Source organism: Trachinotus anak, unplaced genomic scaffold (assembly GCF_046630095.1).
Source record: "Trachinotus anak isolate AG129_WGS33_773 ecotype Australia unplaced genomic scaffold, CSIRO_AGI_Tana_v1 ptg000008l, whole genome shotgun sequence".
Classification (NCBI taxonomy): Eukaryota; Metazoa; Chordata; class Actinopteri; order Carangiformes; family Carangidae; genus Trachinotus; species Trachinotus anak.
This window is the reverse complement of record NW_027273859.1, coordinates 15,813,087-15,840,222: the sequence shown is the minus strand read 5'-3', so window position 1 is coordinate 15,840,222 and position 27,136 is coordinate 15,813,087. Positions and strand designations below refer to the sequence as shown.

General features: G+C 40.2%; 1 protein-coding gene across 3 annotated transcripts in view; it reads right to left on the bottom strand.

Annotated features, from left to right (window-relative positions):
• Positions 1 to 27,136, bottom strand: part of pcsk5b (proprotein convertase subtilisin/kexin type 5b) — a 74,446-nt gene that overhangs the window by 35,166 nt on the left and 12,144 nt on the right. For all 3 annotated transcript variants that reach the window (XM_071483053.1, XM_071483054.1, XM_071483056.1), the window contains exons 3-13: positions 24,541 to 24,693; positions 22,769 to 22,912; positions 21,645 to 21,721; positions 18,339 to 18,427; positions 17,405 to 17,577; positions 13,874 to 14,086; positions 12,317 to 12,417; positions 7,860 to 7,963; positions 6,489 to 6,606; positions 1,062 to 1,250; positions 286 to 422 (exon numbers count right to left, since the gene is read on the bottom strand). In XM_071483053.1, coding sequence (XP_071339154.1) covers positions 286 to 422; positions 1,062 to 1,250; positions 6,489 to 6,606; positions 7,860 to 7,963; positions 12,317 to 12,417; positions 13,874 to 14,086; positions 17,405 to 17,577; positions 18,339 to 18,427; positions 21,645 to 21,721; positions 22,769 to 22,912; positions 24,541 to 24,693 — 1,498 coding nt within the window. The remainder of the gene's footprint in view (positions 1 to 285; positions 423 to 1,061; positions 1,251 to 6,488; positions 6,607 to 7,859; positions 7,964 to 12,316; positions 12,418 to 13,873; positions 14,087 to 17,404; positions 17,578 to 18,338; positions 18,428 to 21,644; positions 21,722 to 22,768; positions 22,913 to 24,540; positions 24,694 to 27,136) is intronic.

Below are 27,136 nucleotides of genomic sequence, written 5' to 3'. Positions count from 1 at the left end.
TGGGACTGCAGTGATTGACATAACAGCTTTTGAGAAATTGCTACTCTCCATTTGAGACTTTATTATATTGTTAAATTAGTGGGTCATTCCAGAAGTTAACTTCACCGCCTCCAGAGCAGCGTGTGTGTGCTCCTGCTGGTCCTGCACTCAATCCACGCAAAATTTCCATCTCTTCTACTTTTACTGTCTCTGTAAATTACACTGAACTTTTTAAAAAAAATGGGTATCTAAACTCATGATTGTTTTTTTTTCTTTTAAATATAGATATTGTCATCACAGTCATACCGGGTACTTTCTGGCTGCGGAGTTGAGACGGTGAGTCATAGATCTCTAGGACCCAGTCGCCTGCTGCCTTCTCTCCCCAGCAGTGGGTGGTCATAAACTCCCAGTTCTTAAAACCCTCCATGGAGTGATCAAACAACCTGCATATCAGGAATACACACATATGTACACACACATCCCATGCAAACACACAGAAATCACACAATGATATCAGATGAGGAAACAACTCAAGTAATGCAAATGCCAGAACAAACAATCTCAACCACTCAACCAAGTACAATCATAGCCTCTAATGAACTGTGGACAAACATTGTAGAGGACTGTGGTTTACTTGAGGTGAATGTGGCCAAGGTACATACAGTGCTTAGACTATATTCAGTATTCAATCCCCTGGAGGTTTCCACATTTTTTCAGCTCCAATTGAAATTGAATCCACATTTCGGAAAATAATGCAAATTTATTTAAATGTAATACAGAAATATCTAATTTAGCTAAGTATTTAACCCCACAAGTCACAACTTTCTTAATTTTGAAGTACTTCACCTCTTATTTGAGGTCACTGCAAAGCAGATGAATTTGCAGCTACTTTACATAACTTGTGCTTTACTAAACTGTTCTCAGCTTTTGCTCAGAGATTCATTTCCACAAAAGATCAATACAAATATACCTCGACAAGGGTCACAGACAATATAAAAAATACACAGTCTTGGAAAAAAATTATCAGTTTTATCATCTAGTAATGTGATATGGCATTGCAGATAACTTAAAAATGTTTTCACCTGTTGGCAAGCAGCTGAGACTTGGTCCCTGAGGGTGAGGTCAGGTTGATTGACAGGTCTCCCCGGCGAGGGTGTGTGATTGTAATACGTACGACCACATGCTCCAGGTAGATCACATGGTGGTTGGGGTTGTCAGTGCATCCTGTCGCCTTGTACACCGACCGAACCACATGCTCTGGACGGATGGTTCTAGAGGACAGGATGGAAACCAATGAAAAGATAGACACTGGTAGAAAATACTAAAACAGAAAATAACCACAATTTATTATTTATAGGAGCAATGATAAGCTGATGCATCAGTTAAAGATAATATGAATCACATTTTTAACATTTAATGAACCACATGGGGAAAATTTACAACCAAGCCCAAAGCTCCCTTTCCATTAACACACACCAATTCTTTAAGACCATCAGTTCACTGATGGAAACAACAAGTCCACTCACAATTACCTGGACTGAAAAAAAGTGGGAAAATCTCATTTATATTGTGTTATATTGTGATATTGTGTCATAATTAAAGAGATTAGCTGGGAGTACATTTTGTTGCAACTAAAATGGCATTAAAATCAAAAGATTTCCACTAACAAAGAAGAAAACAAAACCCAATCAGGTTAAAACGCTTTTATATAGATAAGATACAAATGCACAAATAAGGGGGTTCTGATTGGCATCAGTAACTGCTCTTTGTCACTGGGATATGCTTCGTCTTTGCAAATTTGGTACACAGATTTTATAGTGATTTCATTTTATATTTAGAGGTGCTCTTCCATTTCAAGGTTTTATTTGAAACACACAGATTTTTAGCTTTAACTTATTATGAAGTAAATGTTGATTAGACAATGTAATGGCTATGGAATAAATGACATCATCTGTGTTTAAATTAGTTCCCCATTAGCTTTCACTATGTAATTCTCTCCTCCACCGCGCACAAATTAAGGCTCAATTTATGGCACAAAGGAAGTGTGTCAGTAACTGCGCAACAAAAACAGGAAAAGGGGGGCATTTGTTTTCCCCAGTAGCCACTGGTAGTTTTCCCCAGGTAGTGGAAATGGTGAATGGTGGAACATATGGAGTAAATGGGGAAACTCTACCCAGAGCCTTGCTGTTAGACGAGGCCACGTAGTTGAAGCCAGAGAGCGATAGAAAGCGGGGCAAAAAAAGAGTGAACCTCAGATGGCCATTTACTCTATGGAGAGAGCCATGTTCGGACTGGGACAAAAACTCAGCCCCAGACTTATCCACTGGGACCAGAAAGAAGGCCAGGACATAGACAGGGCTGGTCCAACAGCCCACTGGGATTTATGCAGGTAGTCCTGATGGCCAGTCCAACTATGGAGAGAGCTCCAAACTGACCTTCAGTTGACCTTATTTCTACAAGATTAGTAAGTAACAAAACCTGCTTACTTAATACAACAAGGTGTTTTACTCTGCCTTCATTAAAGCACTGAGATCAGGGTGTCAAGTTTAAAGTGGGTTTCTCATGGTTGTTTCCTTCTCTGGACAGTAGCCAGACTGATAGTCGTAGTCATGTTGATAACGCTAGCAGCCAGAAACACATGATGCATTGTCCGTTTGATACTTTAAACAAAGAACATGTTTTCTGGAGGTGTTAAAACGGGCAGGAGGGAAACTTCCTATTATACTATGCGACAACGGCACATTAACATTAATACCGTTTGGAAATGTTGGAAAAGTTGTCTATTGCCACTTTAATTAAAACTAGTGGTCATCCTCACACCACAGGCCTTAATTGCTGAATGTCACTCTGTGCGCCTTCAGCCATAATGCACCTTTAGTCTGTTTGCTCTTACGGGATGTGAGGCTGGGGACTGTGGCTGTCTCTCTACATTGAGATATTCTGCCCCATCAACTCTCGCCAAAAATGTTGTTCGTGACTGAAATAACACTCAATATCAGATTTCAATACACAGAGACAACCATAAAAGCAATCACGAGTACTTCTCTTGATTTAACCTAATCCAAAAACCAAAGAGCACACATAAAAGTCCATATTAAGGTTTTCCATTTCTTAAAACTCGACCAGCCAAGGAAACCAAAAAGCATAAGCATGATAAGAAAGACAAAGAACATTATTTGCTCTGTCTGCTATGCACAGCTCAGCAGCAGAAAAATCAGCCAACAGCCAACGCAAACATCTAATGAACCCTTGAATAACATCTGTGGTATGATCTAATATAATAGTGATACAATACAAAAAAGTAAAAACATGGACAGGGCCGGTGCAGGGGACAATGAATACCTTCTTGCCAGAGTGAGGCTTTGGAGAAAAAGAGTCACACGTTGCTGCTGCACAGCAGTTGGACATAAAGCAGCCGAGCCAAATCAACACATTAACTCACTGGATTACATGCAGAGTTTATTCACTGGAAACTAAAACAGAGCTGATGAATTATACTTGCTGGCAAAATAACACATAAAAGACTCATAATAATTAATGTTCTGCAGGTTGGAAAGGTGAAAGCTAAATAATGCCAGAGACTGGGGCTGTTTGATCCTGTATTGGGAACAGTTCTATTAGATTCCGTGTTTCAGTGTTATAATCACGGTGATGACATTTTTAAGAACTAAGTGATACAACACAGAAGTTCATTATCCCCAGGACAATTATCGGCTGGTAAAGAGAATCTTTTCTTGGAACATATTCCTCACACTTGGCTCCAAGATTAATTGAGACAAAGAGTAACCTTGTGGTTTATTTGATTAATAAAATGTCCTCTTTTTCCATTCAGACCATGTAGTGTCTGTCGAGACCCAGAAAGTTTTCAGTTACAGTCAGAAATGCTGGCTTCAAGAATTAAACTGATTGCTTTTAGTATGAATCCAACCATCTGAAATCAGGAGTGAGTCACTGTGTTGACAGTGTGATCATCCCATTAATTTATATTAATTATTGCTAAAAAAAAAACCAAAAAAAAAAAAAACCCAATTTGTTTATGAAAGGTCAAAATTGACAATCAATATGAAAGTAATGATTTCCATTGATAAATGTTGCTTAAATTTGTAATACTGGTACACAAAATTCACCTGTCTCATATCAATCAGATCACTGAATCAGTATGAGAGGAGTGAAAGTGGTTTGTTGTTCAAAGCAGTGTTATGAATTGTTTTTCCAGGATGCCAATAGGTAAACAATCCATACCAATTTCTCCATTTGTCCTTTGACTCCATCTCTGATCATTTACATAATGCAAGGCTGACTAGCCAATTCATGAGTGATTAATAGTCAATATAAACAATTTACATTAAAACCAATGAAAACAAACAAAAAAAAAAAAACACAATAAGATTGCATGAGATCGAGAAATGTTCATGGAATGAATAACGAAGAGAAAACACTGATTGTCTCCTTCATAAGCAGACGATGACCGTTTGGAAAGGGGACAGCAGTAATGGCTGGGGAGTCTAGGGTTGATATCACAGTTCAGGCTTCTCTATGACAGAACACAGATAACTGAACCATACACATGGGACGGAGCAGAGCAGATGCACAGCTGATTACCACCAGCCTGATTGCACACAGATCAGGAAGTTTTCCTGGTGTGTGCTCCAAGTGGAGTGAGGCGAGCGATTTCAGACAGACATTACCAAACGCAGGCAGAGGGGCCAGCCAGAGGGTGTGTGGGAACACAGCAGTGAGGTGACGGCTGCACTTATATAGCAGGTTACAGCAGAAGTACAAAACACATGCCCATTGCAACGCACCAACAAAGGAGAAGAGACACATATAGGCCTGCTTCCAAAACATATTCAGACAATCTGCGTAAAAGCAAAGTTGGAAAATTTGCCCCTCTCCCCCCATTTTTATAATCACAAGCATGTTCATGACGCAAGTAAGCACAGACACAATTATGCATATATTAATGCTCTACTAAGTGGTTCGTTCAGGGAAAAAATGTTTCAGACATTTTGTGCCAGTCTGAAAATACGGTGTTACACATAAAACTTTCATTACTTTTTTGCTTTCATTCCAAAAACAAAGCAAAACTAAACCTTTTGTTTCCTGGCAATTGCAGATTTCTACTTCTTAGCAAGCCTGTCTTTTGGCTGGATAGACAAAGGGTAAACCTTCTTTACGAGCAAGGCTTAAGCTCACCAATCACTTGACAAAGTGTGACTGACCATTCCACAAATCTCTAAGGCTACTCATGAACACGCCAGACATGGAAAAATGACAGGGTTGTTTTCATTTTGTTCACGCTACAACATTGAGAATCTCTCCATAATCCAGGACATATTACATGAGTATGGGGGCCTGAACACGACTGCCCCTGACACAAGTTTGACTTTACATAAGCCTCATATGGACTGACTTGTGCACTGGAGCAGAACAGACAGAATGACACTGATAATGCTGCAGTCACTGGACACCAAGCCTTCGACTGAAAGCAAACCAGTTGAGGGCCCGAGTTTAGCCAGCCAGCCTAACACAGAACAGTGCTCAGGCTTCCAGCTGCATCAAGAATAACAAGCTGTGAAGCCCTGGCGCTCTCTCTCTCTCTCTCTCTCTCTCTCTCTCTCTCTGTGTCTGTCTGTGTGTGTGTGTGTGTGTGTGTGTGTGTGTGTGTGTGTGTGTGTGTGTGTGTGTGTGCGCGTGTGTAGTAAAGGTCTTATGTGAGAACCACCCTGCCAGAACTAATGCTTGGCCCCTATCAAGGTACAGCTTGCACAACCGCACTCTCAAACACATGCCGCTGCATAAAACACCAGGGAGAGAAAAAAATGAGAAAGAAAAGAAAGACAGTACAACTGAGAGAGCATAGAGCAGACAGACAGAAAGAGGGGGTAGGGGTTGTGAGAGGCACACAAAAACCACCATATTCCATCTGTCTACATAATGCAACACAAAAATATTTTGTCACATTTGTTCAATTCAAAGCTGACTCGTTATTCTTGCATTTCAGTTTAAACTGTATATGAACACTATATAGGATAAGATTTCTTTACATCAATCAAAGCAGAGAGGTACTTCTTCAAAAATAGAATGGCCATCCATTCATCCAATTGATGGAAATTTTAATGCGCCATAATATATTTTGGACAAGCGAGGGCTTCCAACTTGGCTGCAACAGTTTGCTGAAGGTCATTTCCTCAAAGTGAGGACAATGAAAAAATAGTTTACCGGACCTCATCACTCAACATCAGTGTCTGACCTCACTAATGTGGGAAAATCACTGCAGCCAGGTTCCAAAACTTTAAGGAAAGCAATTCATTAAGTATATATGGCTGTAGTGTCCAAATACTTTTGGCCATGTAGTGTTTTCAGATGAATGTGATATGTCTAGTTTCTGGTGTAGGTCTAATTACTTGGAAGGCCAGCTCATCAGCAGGTAAAATTCAATAATTATTATGTACAAGTTGGCACACCAGGATACGGTCTGTGCGTGAGTGTGTGCGCTCATATTTTACCTGATCTGTCGGTCTGCGCTCTCCACACAGACGTGCTGAGTAGGCACTTGCCTCCATCGCTCTGCCTCCTTCACCATTGCTTCAGCGTCCATCAGACCAAAGCCGTATAAATGGCTGACTGTAGGGAACAGTGAAAAGTTGCAGCTGAACAGAGGAGTCCATCACTGAGTCTACAGTGTCTCCGATCATTAATGGTTTACCAAAAAAGTAAAATGTAAATAATCAAAGTGCTTCTGAATTAGAATTTTCTATGTTTTTATTATTATTTATTTTTTTGCAATCCTGCAACCACAAATAATATTTTTTTTAAATGTTTAAAAAGGGGTCAAATCTAGTATCAGTGCCAGAGCTCTGAACCAGTCTGTACCCGTCCTTAAAGGCATCTAGTGCTGTACTGTTTTTAGATTCCAAAATGTCAAAATGTGTCAAAAATGTTTTGTATTTTGTAAGATAGTTGCATAAAAATGTAAAGAGAAAGTTTGGAAGCCACTCAGCTTATGGGTAAACTAATCTAATATGAATTCCTTCCATACTTCTCACACACCCCACCCCACCACCCCCCCCCCCCTAGTCCTGTTTCTCTTTAGTTCCTCTTTGAAAAAACAGTCACTTGGAAACTCTCCAGGCACACTGGGCCTGCAGCCTGGCTGACCCTTAGTTCTCACTCTCTTGGTTTCTCTCCCTCATACACACATGCACACATATGCACACACACACACATACACATACACACATGCAGGTATGCATACACACTTAAACACGCACTCACAACATTACAAAACAGAAACCACCACATGGACCCTGACAGATGGCAGCTGGCGGCACGGTAGTTTAGCAAGAAGGAAAAAATTTTGGAAACTGCTCCTGTCTTCTGATTGGAGAAAACAGATCCAGGAATCAAAATAATGCATACCGATTTCTCTGTGACTGTTTTGTATTTTTCTTTCAAACACACTATAACACAGCATGAATAGTAAGTGCAACTGTTGCTTAACTGATGTGATGATGCTGTGAACCCACAGTGGCATCTACATTGTGGCCCTGCATTCAAACTGGAGTGATGCTGTCATACACAAAGATTTAGCTTTTCTTTTATTCATTGCTTGGGACAGTTACTATCAGCTTCACCAATTACAAAAACACAACTCAGAGCTGAGATATTTTGGGAGGCTTTATTTTTAGGCCTATTGGGTACCTTGTTTTTTTCACAGTTTTTTCGATTGCTTTCCTGGTAGACTGAAAAGAAGAGGCGGGTTTAAATACTGGTAATCAATAAAAATGGAAATATCAGTCTCTTCGTGGAACTTCCACCTTATTAAAAAATGGTGTCATTGTACACAATATGTATTAAGTCTGTGATTGTGTTTGTACCATTGTAACCAGCAGCATTGGTCTTCCAGTCAGGGGCGCTGAGATGTCCAGCTCTAGAGGTCTTTACAATGATGTGCTGTACATCTCTCCATGTTAGAAGAGGACTAGAAGAAGAAAACAGACAGAAACACACAAATACATTTATTTATTTATCGCAGTGCAAAAATAAACAGTACGGAGAGATAACTAAGCAAAAAGTAAATCAGTAAGTGACATAAAAACAATCTTTGTTATTGGAGTAATTATGAGACTGGAGAGAATAGGTGGATGAAAGGTCAACATAAAAAGGTGAGGATAAAAGAGGGAGGAGGTTAAAAAACAAAGCATAAGGAGCAAGAAACAGGATCAAATGTAAAACAACGTAAAGAATACATAGTAATATAGAGTAGGTGGAAGATTACTGACAGAGAAAATTACAGAGAGGCATAGATGGAGAGCATAGACGCCCGTTCATCTGTCCCTGGTTTCTCAGATCTCACGTGAGATCCATTATGAGATGGCAGCCATGTGTCTTGACTCCTTTGATGTCCAAACGCTACATTAAAGGGAAAAACCAGGAAGAAGTGGGTCACCAAGTTTCCTGGGATTCCCTTCCATCTCATATGCTGGCCAGATGCTCCGTTCCCTCCCCTCATGTCACTCCCTCGCCATCTGAGACCTCCAGAATTCAGTACTACTCTGTATCAGTCGACCTAAAACTAATATTTGAGGTTTGCAACCCAACATTCTGATTTTAAAATTTAAGAAGATACACAGGCATGGTGTGAGAGGGAGCATCAGGCAGCAAAATGAGTCTGACCTGAACACACTGTGCCTTTGCCTGTTGAGGTGCCTGCATAAAGAGCAGGTTCTCTCAAAGTTTCCTGTGATCTCTTAAACCAAGAAGACGTTTAAAATGCTGATCACCTCAGCCTCACACATTTAGCAACTGACTTTCAGATTACAGTCAAAAGCCCCCTTCACAAATGCACTTAATTCTGTGAATGTTCTGGCAATTCTCTATGTATTGTATTTTTTAATTTGTCCTTAGTATATTGTCCTACACATATATTATTTGTTTTATGGTTAATAAAAATGCCTTTCTTTCTCTCATGATGCTACATCTGTTCTTAAGGTTGTAAATGGTGATAAGAAAACTCAACAACAAAAAATATCCAGACCACTCATAGCATGTTTGTTAGTCAACCAGGGTCTGTTTCATATGAGAGCTATACTGTACGCTGGCCAAAGAGTTGAACTTTTCACACTGGCTGCCCACCATTCATGGCTTTTAAAGAAGAGTTATCAAATTGACTTAATCGACTGTTCAACCAACCATTTTAGACCTTATATTCTAGGCAAACTGTGACAATTAGACAAAAACCACTGAGTTTTTAGATGGAAACATTGCAACAGTAGGTAAGACATTGCTGTTACAATGTTCAAAATTCGTTAATACCCTCACTGAGCCCACACTTCTTAAATTCAGTTGAAGAAAGTACTCTGAATAGCTGAAAATAAGTAAAATCAAGTAAAAGGTTAAAATATAAGGAAGAGCAATGAAACGCCAAAATAATTAATCTTCAGATCAATATTAATAGGCTTAGCTTTCACTCTGTAATTATGGTTCCATAAATGTTTTATGGTCATTAATTAAAAGTGACTTTGGCATCGTTATCTAGGCCATGACAGCCTTCCCATAACAAGCCAATACTAATTAATGGAGTAGCTCACATACTGGGGAAAACCAGCAGCAAATCAGAGTGTCTAATATAGGTTTCTCACTGTTTCTCTCAAGTGTAATTATGGATGAAACCACACACAGGTAATCTGCTGGGAGAAAGCAAAGAGGGAAGTGAAGGATGGAAATGAAGTGAAACATTTCAGCAGTCTATCTCAATCTCAACTTGGTTCAGTCCAGAGATGGAAAATTATCCATACTATAATCTGTATTTTTCACGCTAAACTCTGCCACTCTAGCATAAATTTCAAATCAGATGATCGGAAAAGAAATTAAGTTTTCTTTTCGCCCTCCCAGTAGATGAGGTTCATATGGTAGGTTATCCTTGCTCATTTCTTGCTTATCCTTCCTAATTTCCTCACTGCAGTCTCCTGTCTCCATGTTCACTCACTTTTCCATTTCATCACTTCCAAGGGCAAAGGGAGAGGGGAAAGAAATAAAAGTTTGTCAAGCTCTAAAATGTAGCTCCTTGCTCTGCTAGACCCTAGCTCATAAAGTGATAAATCATGGGCTGACTTAAAACATCTTAAACTTTGTAAAATCTACAGAGAACAGAGCATGGGGCACTTTTCTGTCGTAACATGTTCCAATCCACTTTCATATCAAGGGAAAAGACCTCACAAGTTTAGTGAAGTTCAGGGTAATGGCAGCTTGACATGTTTATCACAGAGAGTTTGCGCGCTTTCCTTCTCCAGATAAGAACAGATACGATCGGCACTGCACAGATTGTCTAAATTGTTTCCCTGTCCCTCTTTGATCCTGCCTTCTCTTTGCCTGCGTGTGCATGCATGCACGTTTATCCATGTGAGAAACTGAATGAACGGATAGAAAGAAATAAAGAGCACTTTGCTTGGAGGAGGGAAAAAAAAAGACCATCGTGACAGTGTTGGAGGCACAGCAAGCACGACAGAGAGGAAGTGAGAGCCAGCAGAATAGAAGAAAGCAGGCAGGCAGGCAAGAAGCAGTGTGTGATAATCTTGTTGAGGAAACAGGCTTATGTGCCCAGCACTGCCTGGAAACGGAGAATATTTTCTACTGGGAGGATTTGGATTGGATTATCCAGGTTAAATGAAGTGACCTCAGCTAACTGAGCTGCTCAACATGTGATGATGAAGTAAAGCCCAATTCAGAGTCTCTGCACCTGCATTGCACTGTTTCCAATTCATTAATTTACCACAAATTAATCACCTCAACAGGTTTCAAAGAAGCCTGGACAGGCATCTGCTGTGCCTTTCACAAAAAGCAACTAGGACCATATAGACGGCATAAGGGCAAGAGAGGACACTGAAAGCAACTGAAAAAATGGCTTTTAGCATCTGTGATTCTTACTTTTCTCATCTTACTGCCCTGGGGTCCCTTCTAGTCAAAATGTTTGAAATGAAAGCATGTGGCCCAGAAAAGTATGTGTGTTGATCTGCTTGTTGCAGAGATCTTAAAATCAAGTAAATCCACAGTCCTGCACTTATTCTGCTACTCAGGGCATCCTGAAGCTTAGATCTAAATTTATATATAGCAATATGTTTTCAGGCAACCATCTGCAATCTGTCACACTTTGTATGTATCTTCATAGGAAACTATTCTCTGAAAATGCAGTAATCATTCATGCTCTACATCTACTTACTACATTATGAAGAGCCTTCAGTTTTATAGACAGCTGAGATGGAACACCGTGTACCAAAGTGCATTAAATATACTTTTCTCAACACACACAGCAGCATGAACACATGTGATCATTCATATTTTAAAACAGCTATAAACGGGCAGAAAGCTGAACTGCCACAAAGCAGAAGAGCTCAGAGTTCAAATGTCTGCAGTAAAGTAGAGAAACACTCTTGCCTGAGGATGAAAAGACAACATGATCGTGATATTTGTGCCAGTGTGTTCATAATGGATCACGAGGGACTGTCTCACAATATATTGTGACGTCAAATTAGTTGTCACAATCCGAGGCAGGACAGGCTACAGTATGTACACACAGCAGCTATACATGGTGGTGACTTCTCAATGGAGAGTTTAATCCTGTTAAATGTCAAGCACAGTTCACCATTGAAGGAGAGTAATAGAAATCCATAGCCATGGAAAGTACCTGAAACGCAAAGGTCCTGGCTATGAAAGTGGAAAGCCCTAATACTTAATGTTATTCTTAACAAAAAGAAGGACTCAGTACAGTGCTTCTCTCCTCCAAAATATGCAACACACTCCTTCGCAGACCTTCAACACAAGGCATCTCTGCCACCTGTACTGAGCTGCAGATATAAAGCAGTAAATTAATATATCGCTAAAGAAAGGCAGGGTAATTGCGCACAAGTGCTTAAACACTGAACTGAATGTGTATAATGTATTATACTAAGATGATGCCTTAATCGTTATGTTCTATAATATACTCTAATTTACATTTACACTACACTTGTATTGCTCCAGCTGTGGTTGATCTGACCATGTGTCTATGTGCTGTATAGTCCAGTTGCCCTGTTTGTCACACTCTGAAACCTGATGTACCTCTCTACATCATCAACGTGTCTCAGCACACACCCGGGATGAGATTAACTGATTAGAACAAAGAGCTTTTCCAAGTAGTTAAAAGCATCTCCACTGCTAACTTGACAATGGTGCATTTGTGTGAAAAAGCTCCACGTGTTCCCCTTATAGATCAATGAAGCCAGAGGACAACATGGCTTTAGAAGGTAAGCAAGGGCCAAAGGGATGAAGTGAAGGGATGAGGTTAAATGGATCTTACTTTGCCTCCAGGGCCAGAGCAATGATGGCAGCAGCCATAGGAGCCGAGGCCGATGTCCCTGTGTGACTGTCTGTACACCGATGTCTCAGGTCTGTTGTGATCTGCAGATAGAGGACAAGGGAAGAAAGTCAGAGGGGGATGAAAGAGAGATGAAGAGGAAATAAGAAAGAAATAAGTAAGAAGTAAGGGAAAGAGGCAGGGAGGAAACAGGGGAGGAAGGAGGAGTTAAAGTCAAAGATGAGAGGGGAGAAATTTCATAAATAAGAAAGCCATATGCAAATAGAAGAAGAGAGGCACGTTACAGAGGTGGAGGGAGAGAAGGAGAGGGGCAAATAGGGACGTTGATGGCAGGAGGAGAGGGGGAAGAGAAACAGACAGACAAAGAAAGATTGAAGTCATGAGGATCAGGAGGATTTAGACACACCTGAAACTCTCATTCCAGCTTTGATACACTGCCTCACTAGAGATAACACACACAAACACTCACACACAAGCACACAAATCACCAGTTTCCCCCAAGAGTTGTTTCCCCAAGAAATAATACACAAGGAGAAACAAAGGACAAACAGTAAGGAGCAATAAGAGGTAGTAAAAGGTGTTTTTAAAGAGCTGTATCTTTGCTTTGATTGTATGGACTTTAGTCGGCCAACTAGTCAAACAGCTTGACAGTCAGTCAGCCAACAGAAGCTTAGCTAAGTGCCAGTCTGAGCCCTCATCAAAAGACCTTTCCAGGGCTAAAGAGTTTGAGGGACTATCTGAAGACACACACAGACACACACACAGACACACACAAAGAATCTGAAATGGTTTAGTAAGAAGTGAAAGTAGTCCAACAGCATTAGAGTTGACAGGACAGTATGTCCTCAAGTAGATTAGACTTACTTTCAGATATGAGGTTCTACTATGTGTACAAAGCCATAGGGAAACTGTAAAGAATGCATGTGTTCTTGTGTGTGTGTGTCTGTGTGTGTGTGTGTGTGTCTGTCTGTAGCATTGGTATAAGGAATGTAGCAAAACACTGCCAGACAAGCTAGCTCACAGTGGTAAACTGTCACTGCCCATCCCAGTGGAACATGAGAGAGATTTGGTCAATTTGGGTCAATCCAGGTCACACCACTGGTCCCACAAGCATGCACATACACAAACACGGCCCAGTTAATGCCATGTTGTATCATGCTGTACTCTTACTGTAATTATACAGTCTATACGCAAACTTTTTAATTTTTTCAAGCTCCAAATCAAAACATGGACAGTCTTCAGTGTAAATTAACGGTTACCTGGGACAGAGAGACCAACCTTTCCTCTTTTAGTTCATGTCACTTATTTACAGCTGGAGAACAGACATCCTGCCCCAAATTCAATTAAGCACAAAACACCACAGATACAACTTGGACATCAGTGAGGAGCACAAAAGCATTCTGGCTTTCCTACAAAATTAGGCCATTGGTGCTTTCAAGAACTAATACACTCGCATTAGTGTGTGCGATAGGCATGGGTTCTCAAAATCTACCACAGACACAAAAGCACGCACACACAAACGCACACATCAGTCCTTACAATCTTTCGGTCGTAGTTCTCCCCGCTGCTGTAGGTGGTGGTTAGTGTGGACGAGCATTCCTCCAGATACCAGGGCTTTCGTCCGCTCTCAGCTGTGCTGGAGATGGAGATGGTGTAGATGGAGTTGGTGTAGCCGTCACAGGAGCAGTGATCTCTGCTGCGCCCGCCATTGCCTGAAGCCCACACAAAGATGGAGCCACGGCCCTTCCTCCCCTGAAAAGAGAAGATACAGATAGGATACATTTTAGAGCTTGCAGATTTGTCTTAGTACTTAGAGGTAATTACTGCTCACCAACTTTGCTTTGGCCTAATTTTTGAATGCTCTTTTAACGTCCATCAGGAGGGTAGTAACAGGTTCTGTGTTCAGTGTGCAGAAATCACTGCATAAAGAATGAAAGATCAATACCATCAATAGCAAATGTGCCAAAGAAAATCAGTAGGCAGCAAGACAGTGTAAGTCTTCAGCAGTCCTGAGTGTGTCTGGCAACAGATCTGATGTGATTTGATCCAAGTTTAGTAATCATAATGTTTTAACTGGCCAAAATATAGTGGGGTTTTTTTCCTTTGAAATGATGCCATTTCTGAGTGCCATGCTGTGTTATTGAGTTTTTTTTTTCTCCCATTGGACTGAGTGAGGTGAATTTCTGTTTCTCCTCACATCACTGCAGCAGAGAAGAGAAGTTCATTTACTGAATGACATCAGGCTTAGTCTATTTCTGGAACCAAATGAATACCATCAGCAGTAAGTCAGTAAAGACATTTTAAAAAGATGCACATACAGACAGCCAAAAATCTACCCACACTTTCTCCTTGAACACATCTGGCACATTTTCAGTATCTCAATTTTCTTACAATAAAAAGCCTTCTTCAAATGAAGTTAGGCCTCACTTTCAACAGACTACAGCTCTTTATGGATAAGAGATGGTTGATGAATAGTTAAGTCATTCAAAAGTCTTTCAAAAGTTTGTTTTGTTTGTATAATTCAGTTTGTTTGTATGTTTTCTGGCAATACATGTGTTTTGATCTGCCTTGCTCTTGCTCTTACCGCCCTTTACTCTTATTCATTCAATATTTTCATTTTGTTGCATCCTTCTGGTCGTATCCTCCGTTTACTATGCTCCCTGTTGTTTAATTATTTTCTTTGTACATACTAGTACTGTTGTTTTGCTCAGTCTTTTTATGACTTTATTTTGAAAGTTTTATGGTGTTATCTGTATTTGAAGAATGAAAGTAAAACATCAAAGCACCACACACAGTCAACATTCATAATAAGAAGCAAAACAATAAAGTCACAAATATGGCATGTAAAGACATGAAAGAAATGTTTTAAACAACATATACATATAGCAAATATATTTTGTGCACAGCGAGACTTTTAAGAGTTTTTACAGTGATTTTATGTGCATGTTTTGTGTTTTACCAAGTTTTGGCTAAACACTGCACACATATGGAGGTTTGTTATAACTGAGGCTCATTACATGTGTAGCCAGGCAGCTGTTTAATATTCAAATCTAGGTCTAACTTTAAAAAAAAAAAACACTTATTCCAGATGTATTTGAAGGATCTTGCTAATGGAGAGGCCAGGGCAAGAGTGAACTCCAAGTGTGAATAAAGACACCAATTAATTCAATATTCAGTCTCAATTACTTTTCGCTGGAAACCTACAAGTCAAATGCCTTTCACGATTTTATTTTGACATTGTACTTTCAGAATTGGCAAAGCTACAGATGATCTAAACCCTGGATCTGATGGAGACACAGAGGGAGTCACTGTGTTGGTGATGACCGACCGAGTTGCAAAGAAAAAGTTCAGCCAGGAGTCAGCGAAAAATATATCTGACGAGTTGACTGACACTGCTATTCACACTGTTACAGTCTCTCTCTCTCTCTCTCTCTCTCTCTCTCTCTCTCTCTCTCTCTCTCTCTCTCTCTCTCTCTCTCTCTCTCTCTCTCTCTCTCTCTCTCTCTCTCTCTCTCACACACACATATACAGGAATAAAAGATAGTTTGGAGTTCTTCAAAAGGGGGCTTCTGTCAGGCAGCGATAAGAAAGTGGAGCCCCTCAGAGTGAGAGGGGGATGAGAGAGGAGCTAACGCTGACAGATGAGAGCGATGGAGAGCGCTTTGAAGAGCAGTTAGCGAAAGAAAGAAGGGCACAAAGAAAGAGGAGGACACAGTGAGTAGAGAGCACAAAGGGGAGAGTAGGATTAATGAATTAATCAAAAAATGAATCTATATAAAAATGATTGATTCATTGTTGGTCATTTATCTAACTAACTGCAGTAAACTGAAAATCATTAAAGCAGAAAAAAGTAGGGAAAAAAACATCTAAAACAGAGTTTAAAGAAATATTTTGGTGAACATTACTGTTATGATTGAGATATATATATATATATATATATATATATATATATATATAACTGAAAACATGCATAAGCAACATGCAGAAGCATATTTTCTATTCTTCTTACATATATCACAAAATATAGCCAGGAAACACACAAAAAACAAGAAGAAAAACCCTGTTTCAGTATTTCCCACATACAGCAACACAAGCCAGAGTGCAACCCTCTCCACAGCTGTCAGTGATGTCTCTAACACCTCAGCTCTTTGTGATAAACTGTCTCTTCAGAGTGTCACATAGGTACATGTTACACTCACAAGCATGCCATCTCCACTCAGCTTCACACACACACACACACACACACACACACACACACACACACACACACACACACACACACACACACACACACACACAAACAGAACAGCATGAGGGCATGCAAGCACATACACATGCCTAACTCGTACCAGTTGGACAGATATCTCCCTCACCTCTGTCATCTTAAAAGGCCAGACTGTCAGGAGCGACGGGGACTCTCTACTCACGCTACCAACCTGTCAGTCCTTTTTTCTCTTCTCTCTCGTTCCTATTTTTTGTAACATGCCACAGGCTCGCAGCCTCCCAGTCAAAGTGTTCAATCTGAAAACTCTGAGATGCACATATCCCTCACCACGGACTCCCCTCCCTGTCTGGATCTCTCTCTCGCCTCCTTCAAGGTCTACATCTGCTTAACCAAATGGCAGAAAGCCAGTTGTAGCAAACTTTGTGAATAACTTTGTAAATGTGTAGATGTATGTGTGGTTGTGTGAGTTGTGACCAGTAAATGACTTCACCCCTGTTAACCTTTGTTATAGCTTTTCCACTCCACTCAGCCAACAACACAGCGCCAGCTTGTCGTTATGCAAAATAAGCTATGAATATGTAAATAAATATATGCCGATAGACTTGGGGGGGAGGGGGGGCTCTCTAATGTCTGGAGGACTCTCACATGTAGAGATAGCCAGAGAAGGGTTTAGGATACGAGTATATGAGCATGAAACATACACATCTGCTTTGAGTGTGTGTTTATATCTTGCCCCACCATATGAATACCGATGTCACAGTACTGGCTGGACAGTAAAGCACTTGTTTACTTGTACACGTTTCTGTATGTAAATGTGTGTGCAAGGGACGCGTGCATGTGCCCACCATGCGGATGCCATTCTCGAAAGCCTGCCTGGCCAGAGACGCTGGTCCATCCACAGTCTTTCCATCATCATCAGGCCCCCAGCTGGCACTGTAGATGTCGATGTGCTGCGGCTGGAGGCTCAGAGACTTGGCCTCCACCATGTCTGTTACATCTCCATCCAGCATTCGCACACCTGGAACACGAACACAGTAATAATACTAATACATGCATAACAAATCTATCTCGCATGCATTTCTACAGAACTTGCTAAAAAAAGTTTAATGCGCAGCCACTAAAGCTGCTTGATTTCTTGTCATAATTACCATGATCAATTAAAAACAGACAGGCTAATTAAGTCATTAATTAGGTTAATTAGGCAGTTAATTAGCAAGTATTTAAGAGTTATACTTCAATAAAAATGTTATTCCTCTTTAATATGTAAATTTGTTCAATTAGGTCCTTCGAAAGCTTATCAGATCTACTCTAAAGTAAATATGAGGTTCGTATCATTTAAGCTTCAATCACACTTTTTAGTTGATGCATTTGTAAAAAACAAAAAAACAAAAAAAAAGCAAGCGCACGGAGGCAGTCAGACATCACCATGATGACATGTTAATCACAACACTGTGTTGTGTGAGACATGATCAACCAATAAAGACAGAGATGTTTTTTTTAGTTAAACTAAACTGCTGGAATGATTTTACATAGTTTGGACATCACCGCATTAACAGCAGGAGCTGATAAGTACATGTTCAACCTTGGTAGTTCTCAGCATCTTTTCAGACTGTTTCTTTTCAAATGTTATGCATTAGTCTTTATCAAGCCTTAATTACACTGACATACACATACTTATAACACAAGCTATAACATAACTATGCTGAATAAACAGAAACATGTCAGGAACTGATGATAAATACTGTTTCAGGAACCAGACAATTATAACCAGTCACTCACCTCCTATTCTGGCATTGTAGGCAATTCCCACAATGCAGTGGGAGTTGTTTGCGGCTGCAGCAACTTCGCCCGCACACCGTGTCCCGTGCCTGAGGAAAGAACAGGAATGAACAGCTTATTACACAGATCTAAACACACACACGCACGAACGCGCGTACACACACACGCACACCATGTGCCCGGGTGAGAGGATGTCATGGACAAGGTTAACACAAACAAATGTATACACAAGCAGCAGAGCACACAAACTAGCAGACAGATATGCAGCTTTTGAAGTGGAAAGCAAGGACACATAAACACACATCTTTACAGATGAATGTGTACGTTCCTGTTCAAATAATCACAAACATAACGGTTTAAGTGCAAAAAGTGTTACAAATGTAACAACTATAGTTTTTTCCTCATAGACAGAGAACAGTAGATGCATTTGAACATTTGTAATGCTGTCAGGACAGGTTCCTCAATGCCAGTGGTCCCAAAATGTACAACACACACAGGCACAGTTTGGACCTTGTTTGTAATCTGAGTGCAGCATGCAAGCACTGTGCTCCCTAATTACACACAAACATTAACACACAAAAACAATGACGGCCGAAACAGTGTCCAACATCAGTGATAATCTTGACTACTCACACTACTCTAACAACTATTTAAACACGTGTTATATACACACACACACACACACACACACACACACACACACAACAGGGTAACATTCCACCAGTAACTGCAGTGGTGACAATCGGCCCGGGTCAGCGACCAGCGTAAACAAACATAAGTATGTTTGCGTCCTCCGCCTCCTCAAAAACACCACTTTCAGGATCGGCACAAACACACTCACACGCACACGCACCTCCTGCAGAGAACATCTGCATCACAACACCCCCCGGAAACAGCTCTGACCGCTGCCATGGAAACCCAGCATCTAGCTATCGAAACCCCCGGGGAAGACACGGGGAAGTTTTTAAGTCCAGGGAAGCACTCAGATGGTAGAAGATCCATTTCACAGTAACCTGATGATTCCTGGTCAACATTTATTGAACAGCATGATCAAAGGTTTAAAAAGATATAGATGCATCACTTAGGTGAGGTGTATACGGGAACATCTGTGCTTGGCAACTGCAATAAAAAAATTTTAAAAATCATCATCCTTCTCATCTCTTTCCACTAAATTCACAGCTAGTTTAGACATTAGATTTATAGACACCATTTGTATAAATGTGGAAACCCCTCCTTTTATCCTCTGTGGAGTTGGAATAACCTCACAAGTTTACAGAAAAGCTAACACAAAAGAAACTATGTATAACATATTATGGCTGCAAATCCGTGATAGGCCCCTTTATCACAGTTAATGAGCCAAACTGCTGACTCCCTCCTTTAAAATGCTTCAACAGTCTTCGCTCAGTTCACTTCACTCCACTAATCCATAAAATTGTCTGTCCAGCCGTCTTTCCGCTCTTTGTGTTTGCCTGTATTTTCCATTTTCTACACATCTGTATCACAGTCACTCAGGGATCTCTGTGTTTCAGCCAGAGCCATATAATATTTGTGCAACAGATGATAGCTGGTGGGAACAATACACACTCACATACACTACAATTAATCAAATGCAAAAACAGAAACAGAAAAAAAACAGACTTTTTAACTTTCTGAAACTTACACTCACATCTGACTGTGTGGTACACATCTGATTTTTCTCATAGCCCTGCATATTTCTCCCCTGCCTATTTGTTGGTTCTTTGTGAAATTTGCCTGCTATAATGTCGGATATTTTAAAATCCTATTTCAGTTTAGTTTATGTTGTTTTCAGTGTGTTTCTGGTAGATTTTTTTTTTTTTTTAATCTGCATTTCCCCCACAGGTTTTAATATAACAGATCACTGGGGAACATTTGAGGCTGCCTACATCTATTTCGAGATGGATACCAAAAATTACATTTGCTTTTTCTCAAAGTCAGTTATTGTTACACAGTGCTAACAGTGACAGTTAAGAAGGTTCTAGTGAGTATCAATTTTCAAGAAGATGAAGAGAGATTTTTTGTAGATGTGATAGTAAATCTGATACTTTCAAATAGCAGGTAGAGAAACCAAAAAATCCAAAAACATAAACAGTATATTACAAACCTGTCAGAAGATTCTATCAGCACTTTTTTCACTTTTGTCTCTTTCTTTCTTTCTTTTAACAAATGGACATCTGACTCAGACATTACAGGAATTTTCACAATTTCTTTTGTCATATTGTCCTTTTAAATCTGAAGTGGGTAGGATGGATTATCAGCAGATACAACTAACTGCAGTGGTAAAGCAATAGATGCTGATTCATCCAAATGTGTCATTTCAGAGAACTGTATGCAGGGAAAACATAATTGCTTTTTTCCTCCTGCTTAAATGCAAAGCACAGCTGTTAGAGCCACTTGTACACACAGACAACGCCAGATTAAAATCCACAAGCACTATGTCATTCTTGTTGCCCAACAACACAAAGTTTGACAACAATCCGCAGTTTGCCAGATGTAGCTCATGTTAGTGTTATTCCACAGAAATCCATCAGACTGTGTGCTTCTCACCTTTCAGGCATGATGACCAGTTTTAACTTGCCGACCACCTCACGCAAACCTTTCACATTTATTCAGCTCTGATGAGACACATGATCGCCATGTTTTGATTCAACTGATATAATCTTCAGTTTGTTAATCCCATAGGAGAATTTGTTGTAAAACGTATAGTAATACGAAAAGTCAAAGATGGTAAACAGGGTTCTGTCCACACACATAACATAATAGTCCACTTTGAGTTCAGCCTTAAAAGGCAACCAGCTCATTAAGCTGCATGTGTAAGCCTCATGTCTCTTTAAGACAATGCATTACCAGCAGGGACTGAGCCACTGCCAAGGCAGTCGGGCTGCTGCAGCCAAACAAACACCAAAAATCACTCACTAAGCCAAACTGGCACAAGACAAGTGCTTGGACAAGCAAGTCTCTTTTTTTCCCCCCCTCTTACACACACGCACACACACATATACACATCAATTCTTCAAAACAGAAAAACCACAACCCACCCACAAATGTCACAATCAAATGCACTAATGTAACTCATCGCACCCACAACAAGGTCAGAACTCAGCAAATACAAACATATTGAGGCCCATTGCTTCTGGTAAAAATCAATCAGAAAGACACTGACACACAGAAAAGCACTCTTACCCCTAAACACTAAAGGGTCGTGCTCATTTTTACCTGAATCTCACTGTGACCCATTAAAATCTTATTTCTCTCTCTCACTAGATTTTGAATAGTTTTTTGTCTTACTTGTTCTCGTTGGTTGCGTCATATCGAGGCATGGGATCCATGTCGTTGCCGTTGACATCGAAGCTTGCTTGAGGGTCCTGGAGGAGACACAGAGGTCAAAACAAGTACATCAAACCCCAAAATGATCAGAGGAGAGAAAACATCAGGTAAACAAGAAAATTCATTTTAAAAGTAGATCCAACACTACCCGTGTTTGTGTGTGTGGATAATAGACTTGTAGAACGCCAAGAAGCTTCTCCAACCCAATCAAACAGTTCACATTAGCATCACTCACAACAGTTTTGTAAATCGAATGCAATCAGAGCTAACTCAATCTGCCACACTGCTCACCCTTCGGCATAAACAAATCCAGGCATTAAGAGTAGCTAATAACAGCAGTGCAGGCACTGCCAAACAGGGTGTGAATCGTTTTATCTGCACAGTTGATTGATGGCCTTACCTGCTGCCTGAGGCCAAGAAGTTACTCTAACTATCTGGCCTTGGTCTGAGGTAGACATAACTCAGCATGCACATGTAGCCACAGAAAAAAAGTAACATGTACATACAACATACCAGCACACCCATGGGGTTAAGAAAGCTGCCCTTCAAAATGTAATCAGTGACACAGGGTTAGTTGATCAAAACTACAACTGGTATCACTATCTAGTTGATCATTTGACTTCTGGAGCATGAACTTCTTGCTTTCTGTAACACGACTTAGTTATGGCCTAAAATGGACAATAAACTCCAATGTACAAAATATAATTTCTATTAAATCTTTGATCTAAATTTTCTTTTCCCAAAAAAGATCATCACAGTTGATATATTTGTAATCAGACTACTGTAATCCTGTCACACATGTGTGACTACTTGTTAATTCTGAATCAGGCACAGTGATAGCCACGCACACACAAATGCACAGACGCTAAATATTTTTGGGATTTAAATCAAACAAGATATGTGATTGTGATGGACATTTTCACTGTTTTCTGATGTTGACAAATGAATCAAATTGATCAAATGATCAAGAGATTAATCAATAATGAAAATCATTGTTAGCTGCAGCCATCCAACACCCATCATGCCTTCGCACTGTCACACAAAGAGCCAGTCATAGCCCTACACGCGCATACATACACACTCACGTAGTTCTGAGAGAGGTCTGGGTGGTTCCTCTCGATGCCGTCATCTAGTATAGTCACCACCACGTCTTTTCCCGTGTAGCCCCTCTTCCAAGCCCCCATGATGTTCATGTCCGACTGGCAGTTGTGGACATCATCATTACAGTGCTGGAGAGATGGAGGCAGGAGGTGAAGGGGTAGAGGGTGATAAAGTAGAAGAAGGAAAACACATGAAGGGGGTGAATCCATCAGGGTCTTGTAGATAAACGTACAAGTTTATGAGTGTATCCACGTGACGATATTTTTTTCTCGTAACTTACGATAAGCATTAACATTACCATTTCTCAATATCACAGTCCAAACAAGCTAAAGTCATGACTGTTAAAAAAATTCTAAGTAAAACTCAGATAGCCTGATTCAACAATAATATTGTTAACACTGAAAAAAATTACCTCAACCTAAAGACATTACGTCTTATTTCACTATTCAAATAAAGAGCCCATACTCATGCAAAATGGTTAATTTGAAATACGCAAAGACAAAATGAGACCAAAGACCAGAGGAAACTCCCTTTTCTTTTTATCCACCTAGCTTCCCTTCTCAGGTCCATAAGCGCTTAATTGTAAACTCCGCTAGCTCCCAACCACTCACAAAACTTGTAAACATTTCTTACAATAATACAGTTATAGTCCCACAGTTGATTTATGTGGTTATGTTATCAGATGTCTGATTAGGTTTCAACATATTGTGGTGTCCAAGGACAGTGCATGTGCTATAAGCTGTTATTTGTTTGACTGTCAAAGGGACATTTAGATATGCAATTGTCAACCTAAAATAAATCACTTCACTCACTTTAGAGCTATTTTACTATGGACTTCTCACAAGTCACTAAAATCTGAGCCAAGTGTTACAGTTTCTATACAACTTCAATGTGATTCCAATATGAAAATCAAACTCATGACTGAATCACTGATACTACTTAATGTTACTTTTTACCATAGGCTATGCCAGGTAACTTGACTTGAAATGACCGGTGGAGGCAGTTTTTTCTATTTTAACTTGAAAACACACCAAGAACCAAGTTCAAAGAGTTCTGTCCTAAAGCTAGAAAAATATGTTAAAAACCTCCGGTCAAAGTATTAGAATTTATCTGTACTAAGTTAACAATTGACAGAGCCGAGGACTCTCAACCACACACACACAGATACAGAACTAAAAGAGCAATGATCTGAGGGTGTTTGCAAACACTTGTGATAAGCCTGCAAATCTCTGCAATGTGAATTTGAAAGCACCGAGTGTGTGTGTGTGTGTGTGTGTGTGTGTGTGTGTGTGTGTGTGTGTGTGTGTGTGTGCGCACGCACAAACAAGCGCTGCACAAAACTGCCCATCTCCAAGAAATGATTTCGAAATGCAGGAACACAGAGGCACATATATTTCTACCTGTGTGTGCACATATTTATGAATAAACACAGAATATCTTCCTGCGACCCTAACTTGTCTCTTTTCAAATGGAGGAATGGCCAAAAAATTCATAACTATGGCTTTTCTACTCCTTCATTCGGTAAAACACACACAAATCCCTCAACTGCACTGATCCTGCAGTGATCAGGATCATGGCACGACCTCAGCTGACCTTTGACCCACAAACTGGATAAATGTGGGCGAATAACAGCACACAATCCTCTGAGAGGAATAGATGAGCACAGTATAGACTTGACTAAATTGTAATGGGATCTATTTTCCTTGGAAGTTATGGTGCTGTAAACCCACAAAGAGAAAGGGAGTTGTGTACTCACAATGTACCACATACTGCTCCACTTGGCGTCATTATAGAATATGTTGTTCTGTGCCAGGCTGCTGTGGGCGGGGCTTGACAGAGAAAGGGGTGGGGATGGTTTGTAATCCCTCTTGATCCTCCTCTTCACCACCTGCTGCTGTATCCACTCCACCTGAAACATACATACAGAGATAGGAGATAGCAGAGTCTGAGGAGGTATCAAATAATAACACAAAATAGTAAAATTACTTCACAGAGAACACAATCAGTCAACAGAGGGAATTTCATTCCTTTGAAATGACGTGTTCAAAGTAACACAATCTTCTATGACTCTTCTTTCCCCTTTGTGATGAGCTCACACACACAAAGATTCAGACCATCTCCAGAGAATAGACATGGTCAATATACTGTCATGCTTGAACAGCCAAGACACGTAGAACATTGGAAAGCAGCAGAGGAGAGTTGTTTATATAGTATATGTTTATATATTTGGGGAAAAAAAAATTTAGAATGTGACTGTGCAGTGGTAAAATGATTTCAGCCTTACGGATTAACTTTCTATAACTGTAAGTGTTTTACATGTGGTCTCTCAATCTAAATGTGGTGTAAGGTGAACAAATGAAGACTACTGTGTAAACCACTGAGACAGATTAGAGCATATTAAATATATGGAAGCAACGCGTGGAAGCATACATTCAAGAAACATCACTAGAATATTTTCTATAAAGTATCCTTTTAGCCATCTCAACATTACACTTTCAGTGTTACCCTACAAAGGCTTTCCTGGAGACTCATTTTTTTCCTCTACATCAGTTAATTTCTCTCTGTCTGAAAAACGGACACACACACACACAGACACACACACACACACACACAAAACACCAAAGACATAAATGTCTCTCAGGTAACATCAATCTCTCAAATGTTATGGGCTCGCTTCAAGGCACAAGGCATTCCTTGGCAGGAATCTTGCTCCACTTTCAGACGGAATTTTCCGATTTCAAAATCAGCATTGTTGGATCTGAACAAGATGGCTGGACCCACGTGTTTGGCCCTGGTCAACTCTTTTTAAAACCCTGAAATCTTGTGTTTAGTCTAGCTGAAGTCCTGCAGACTTAATCTGTCTAAAAAGACTCCAAGAACAGTCTACATGTACCAGCAATGACGACAACACAAAAACTAAAATATTAACAGGCGTAAGACTGGCACAGCACAGTAAAGTTTGCACATGATTGTGTGACACTTTACAAAGACTACATTAGGATTTCATTCATTTACTTTAGGAATGGCAAATATTCAGATAAAATGTTGTGGAGCTTCTGCTTATTTATACAAGATTTTCTAAGTGTGTACTGATCGCTGCATCATCCACTGGGAACATGAAATGTCTAGCTGTACCCATGATGTACAGACAAAGAAACTCCACTCATAAAAGATAATCAATAGAAAGAGTGTTTCTGTTTTGTTGCTCAGTTTGTCAGAAATCTGAGGCTTTAGTGAACAATGTCCAACTGCAAAGACCAAGCACTTCTTCACATCAATACAGCTCCAGCAGACACAGGAAAGGAGAAGAGAGAAAAAGGAGAATAGAATAGAATAGCTGACATAATGACTGCAGAGTGATTATCTGGTCTCATGCACTGAAACAATCTGCCAGGCTCTCCAGAGAGTTGGAGAGCGAGGCAACGAGACAAGATAAGACGAGAGAAGGAGAGGCGATAAAGAGCTGAAGAGAACGAGTCCCAGGAGAGTCAATAAAAAAAGACTGAGCTGGAAGGGGAGGGAAGCGAAAACAAATAGCAAGAGAGACTGAAAGACAGCAAGTGGAGGGAGTATAATTGATTTTATAAATAAAACTGATTTAATAACTCAAGTATGTAGCTCCTTATAGATCATGAAGGAGGGAGAGAAAAAAAATTCTGTAGCTGACATAATTTAATAACCCAAGTGTGCAGACCTCCCCTTTATAGAAAGTAAGATATGGTAAATGGCAAACCAGGGCAGAGAGAAAGAGTAAAAAAAAAAAAACCCAGTGAGATATTTTGTTTTAGCCTGATGCTCCTCCGTCTGCCAAGGTCTCAGCTCATTTCACTACAAGTTTTGTCAGGACCATCAGCTTCAAAGCAACACTTTACACACACCATTAGCCTCAAAACACCACTGTCATCAGGAATTGTGCGTGAAAGTGTCTGCACAAAACCACTGGTGTATCATTACAATTTGCATACATTAGCATAGCATCAACCACAATCTTTGCAGGAGTAACTCTTAACTGTTCTTGTCTGTAACTTGGTAATTCCAGGGAGGTCTTTCCATAAATGCATCAGTGCCGCTCATGTTGCCACCAGTCCTCTCTGGTTGCCATTAATTTTTCTCCAGACTGACGAGACAAGGCACACACTACAGATGAAGTTGGATCCCAATTAGTGCGTATGTCACATCAGATGTCTCTGACAAGACTCAAGGATGTAATCTCAGAACATTTTGCCGAAGTGACCTAATGAACAAGGACATCAACCAAAGAACCTGAAGCCTCATGCATGTGCGTGCTGTCAAATGGCCACCGTACTGAAGTGTCTTTGATCCAGACACTGAATCCCTACCACCTCAACTTG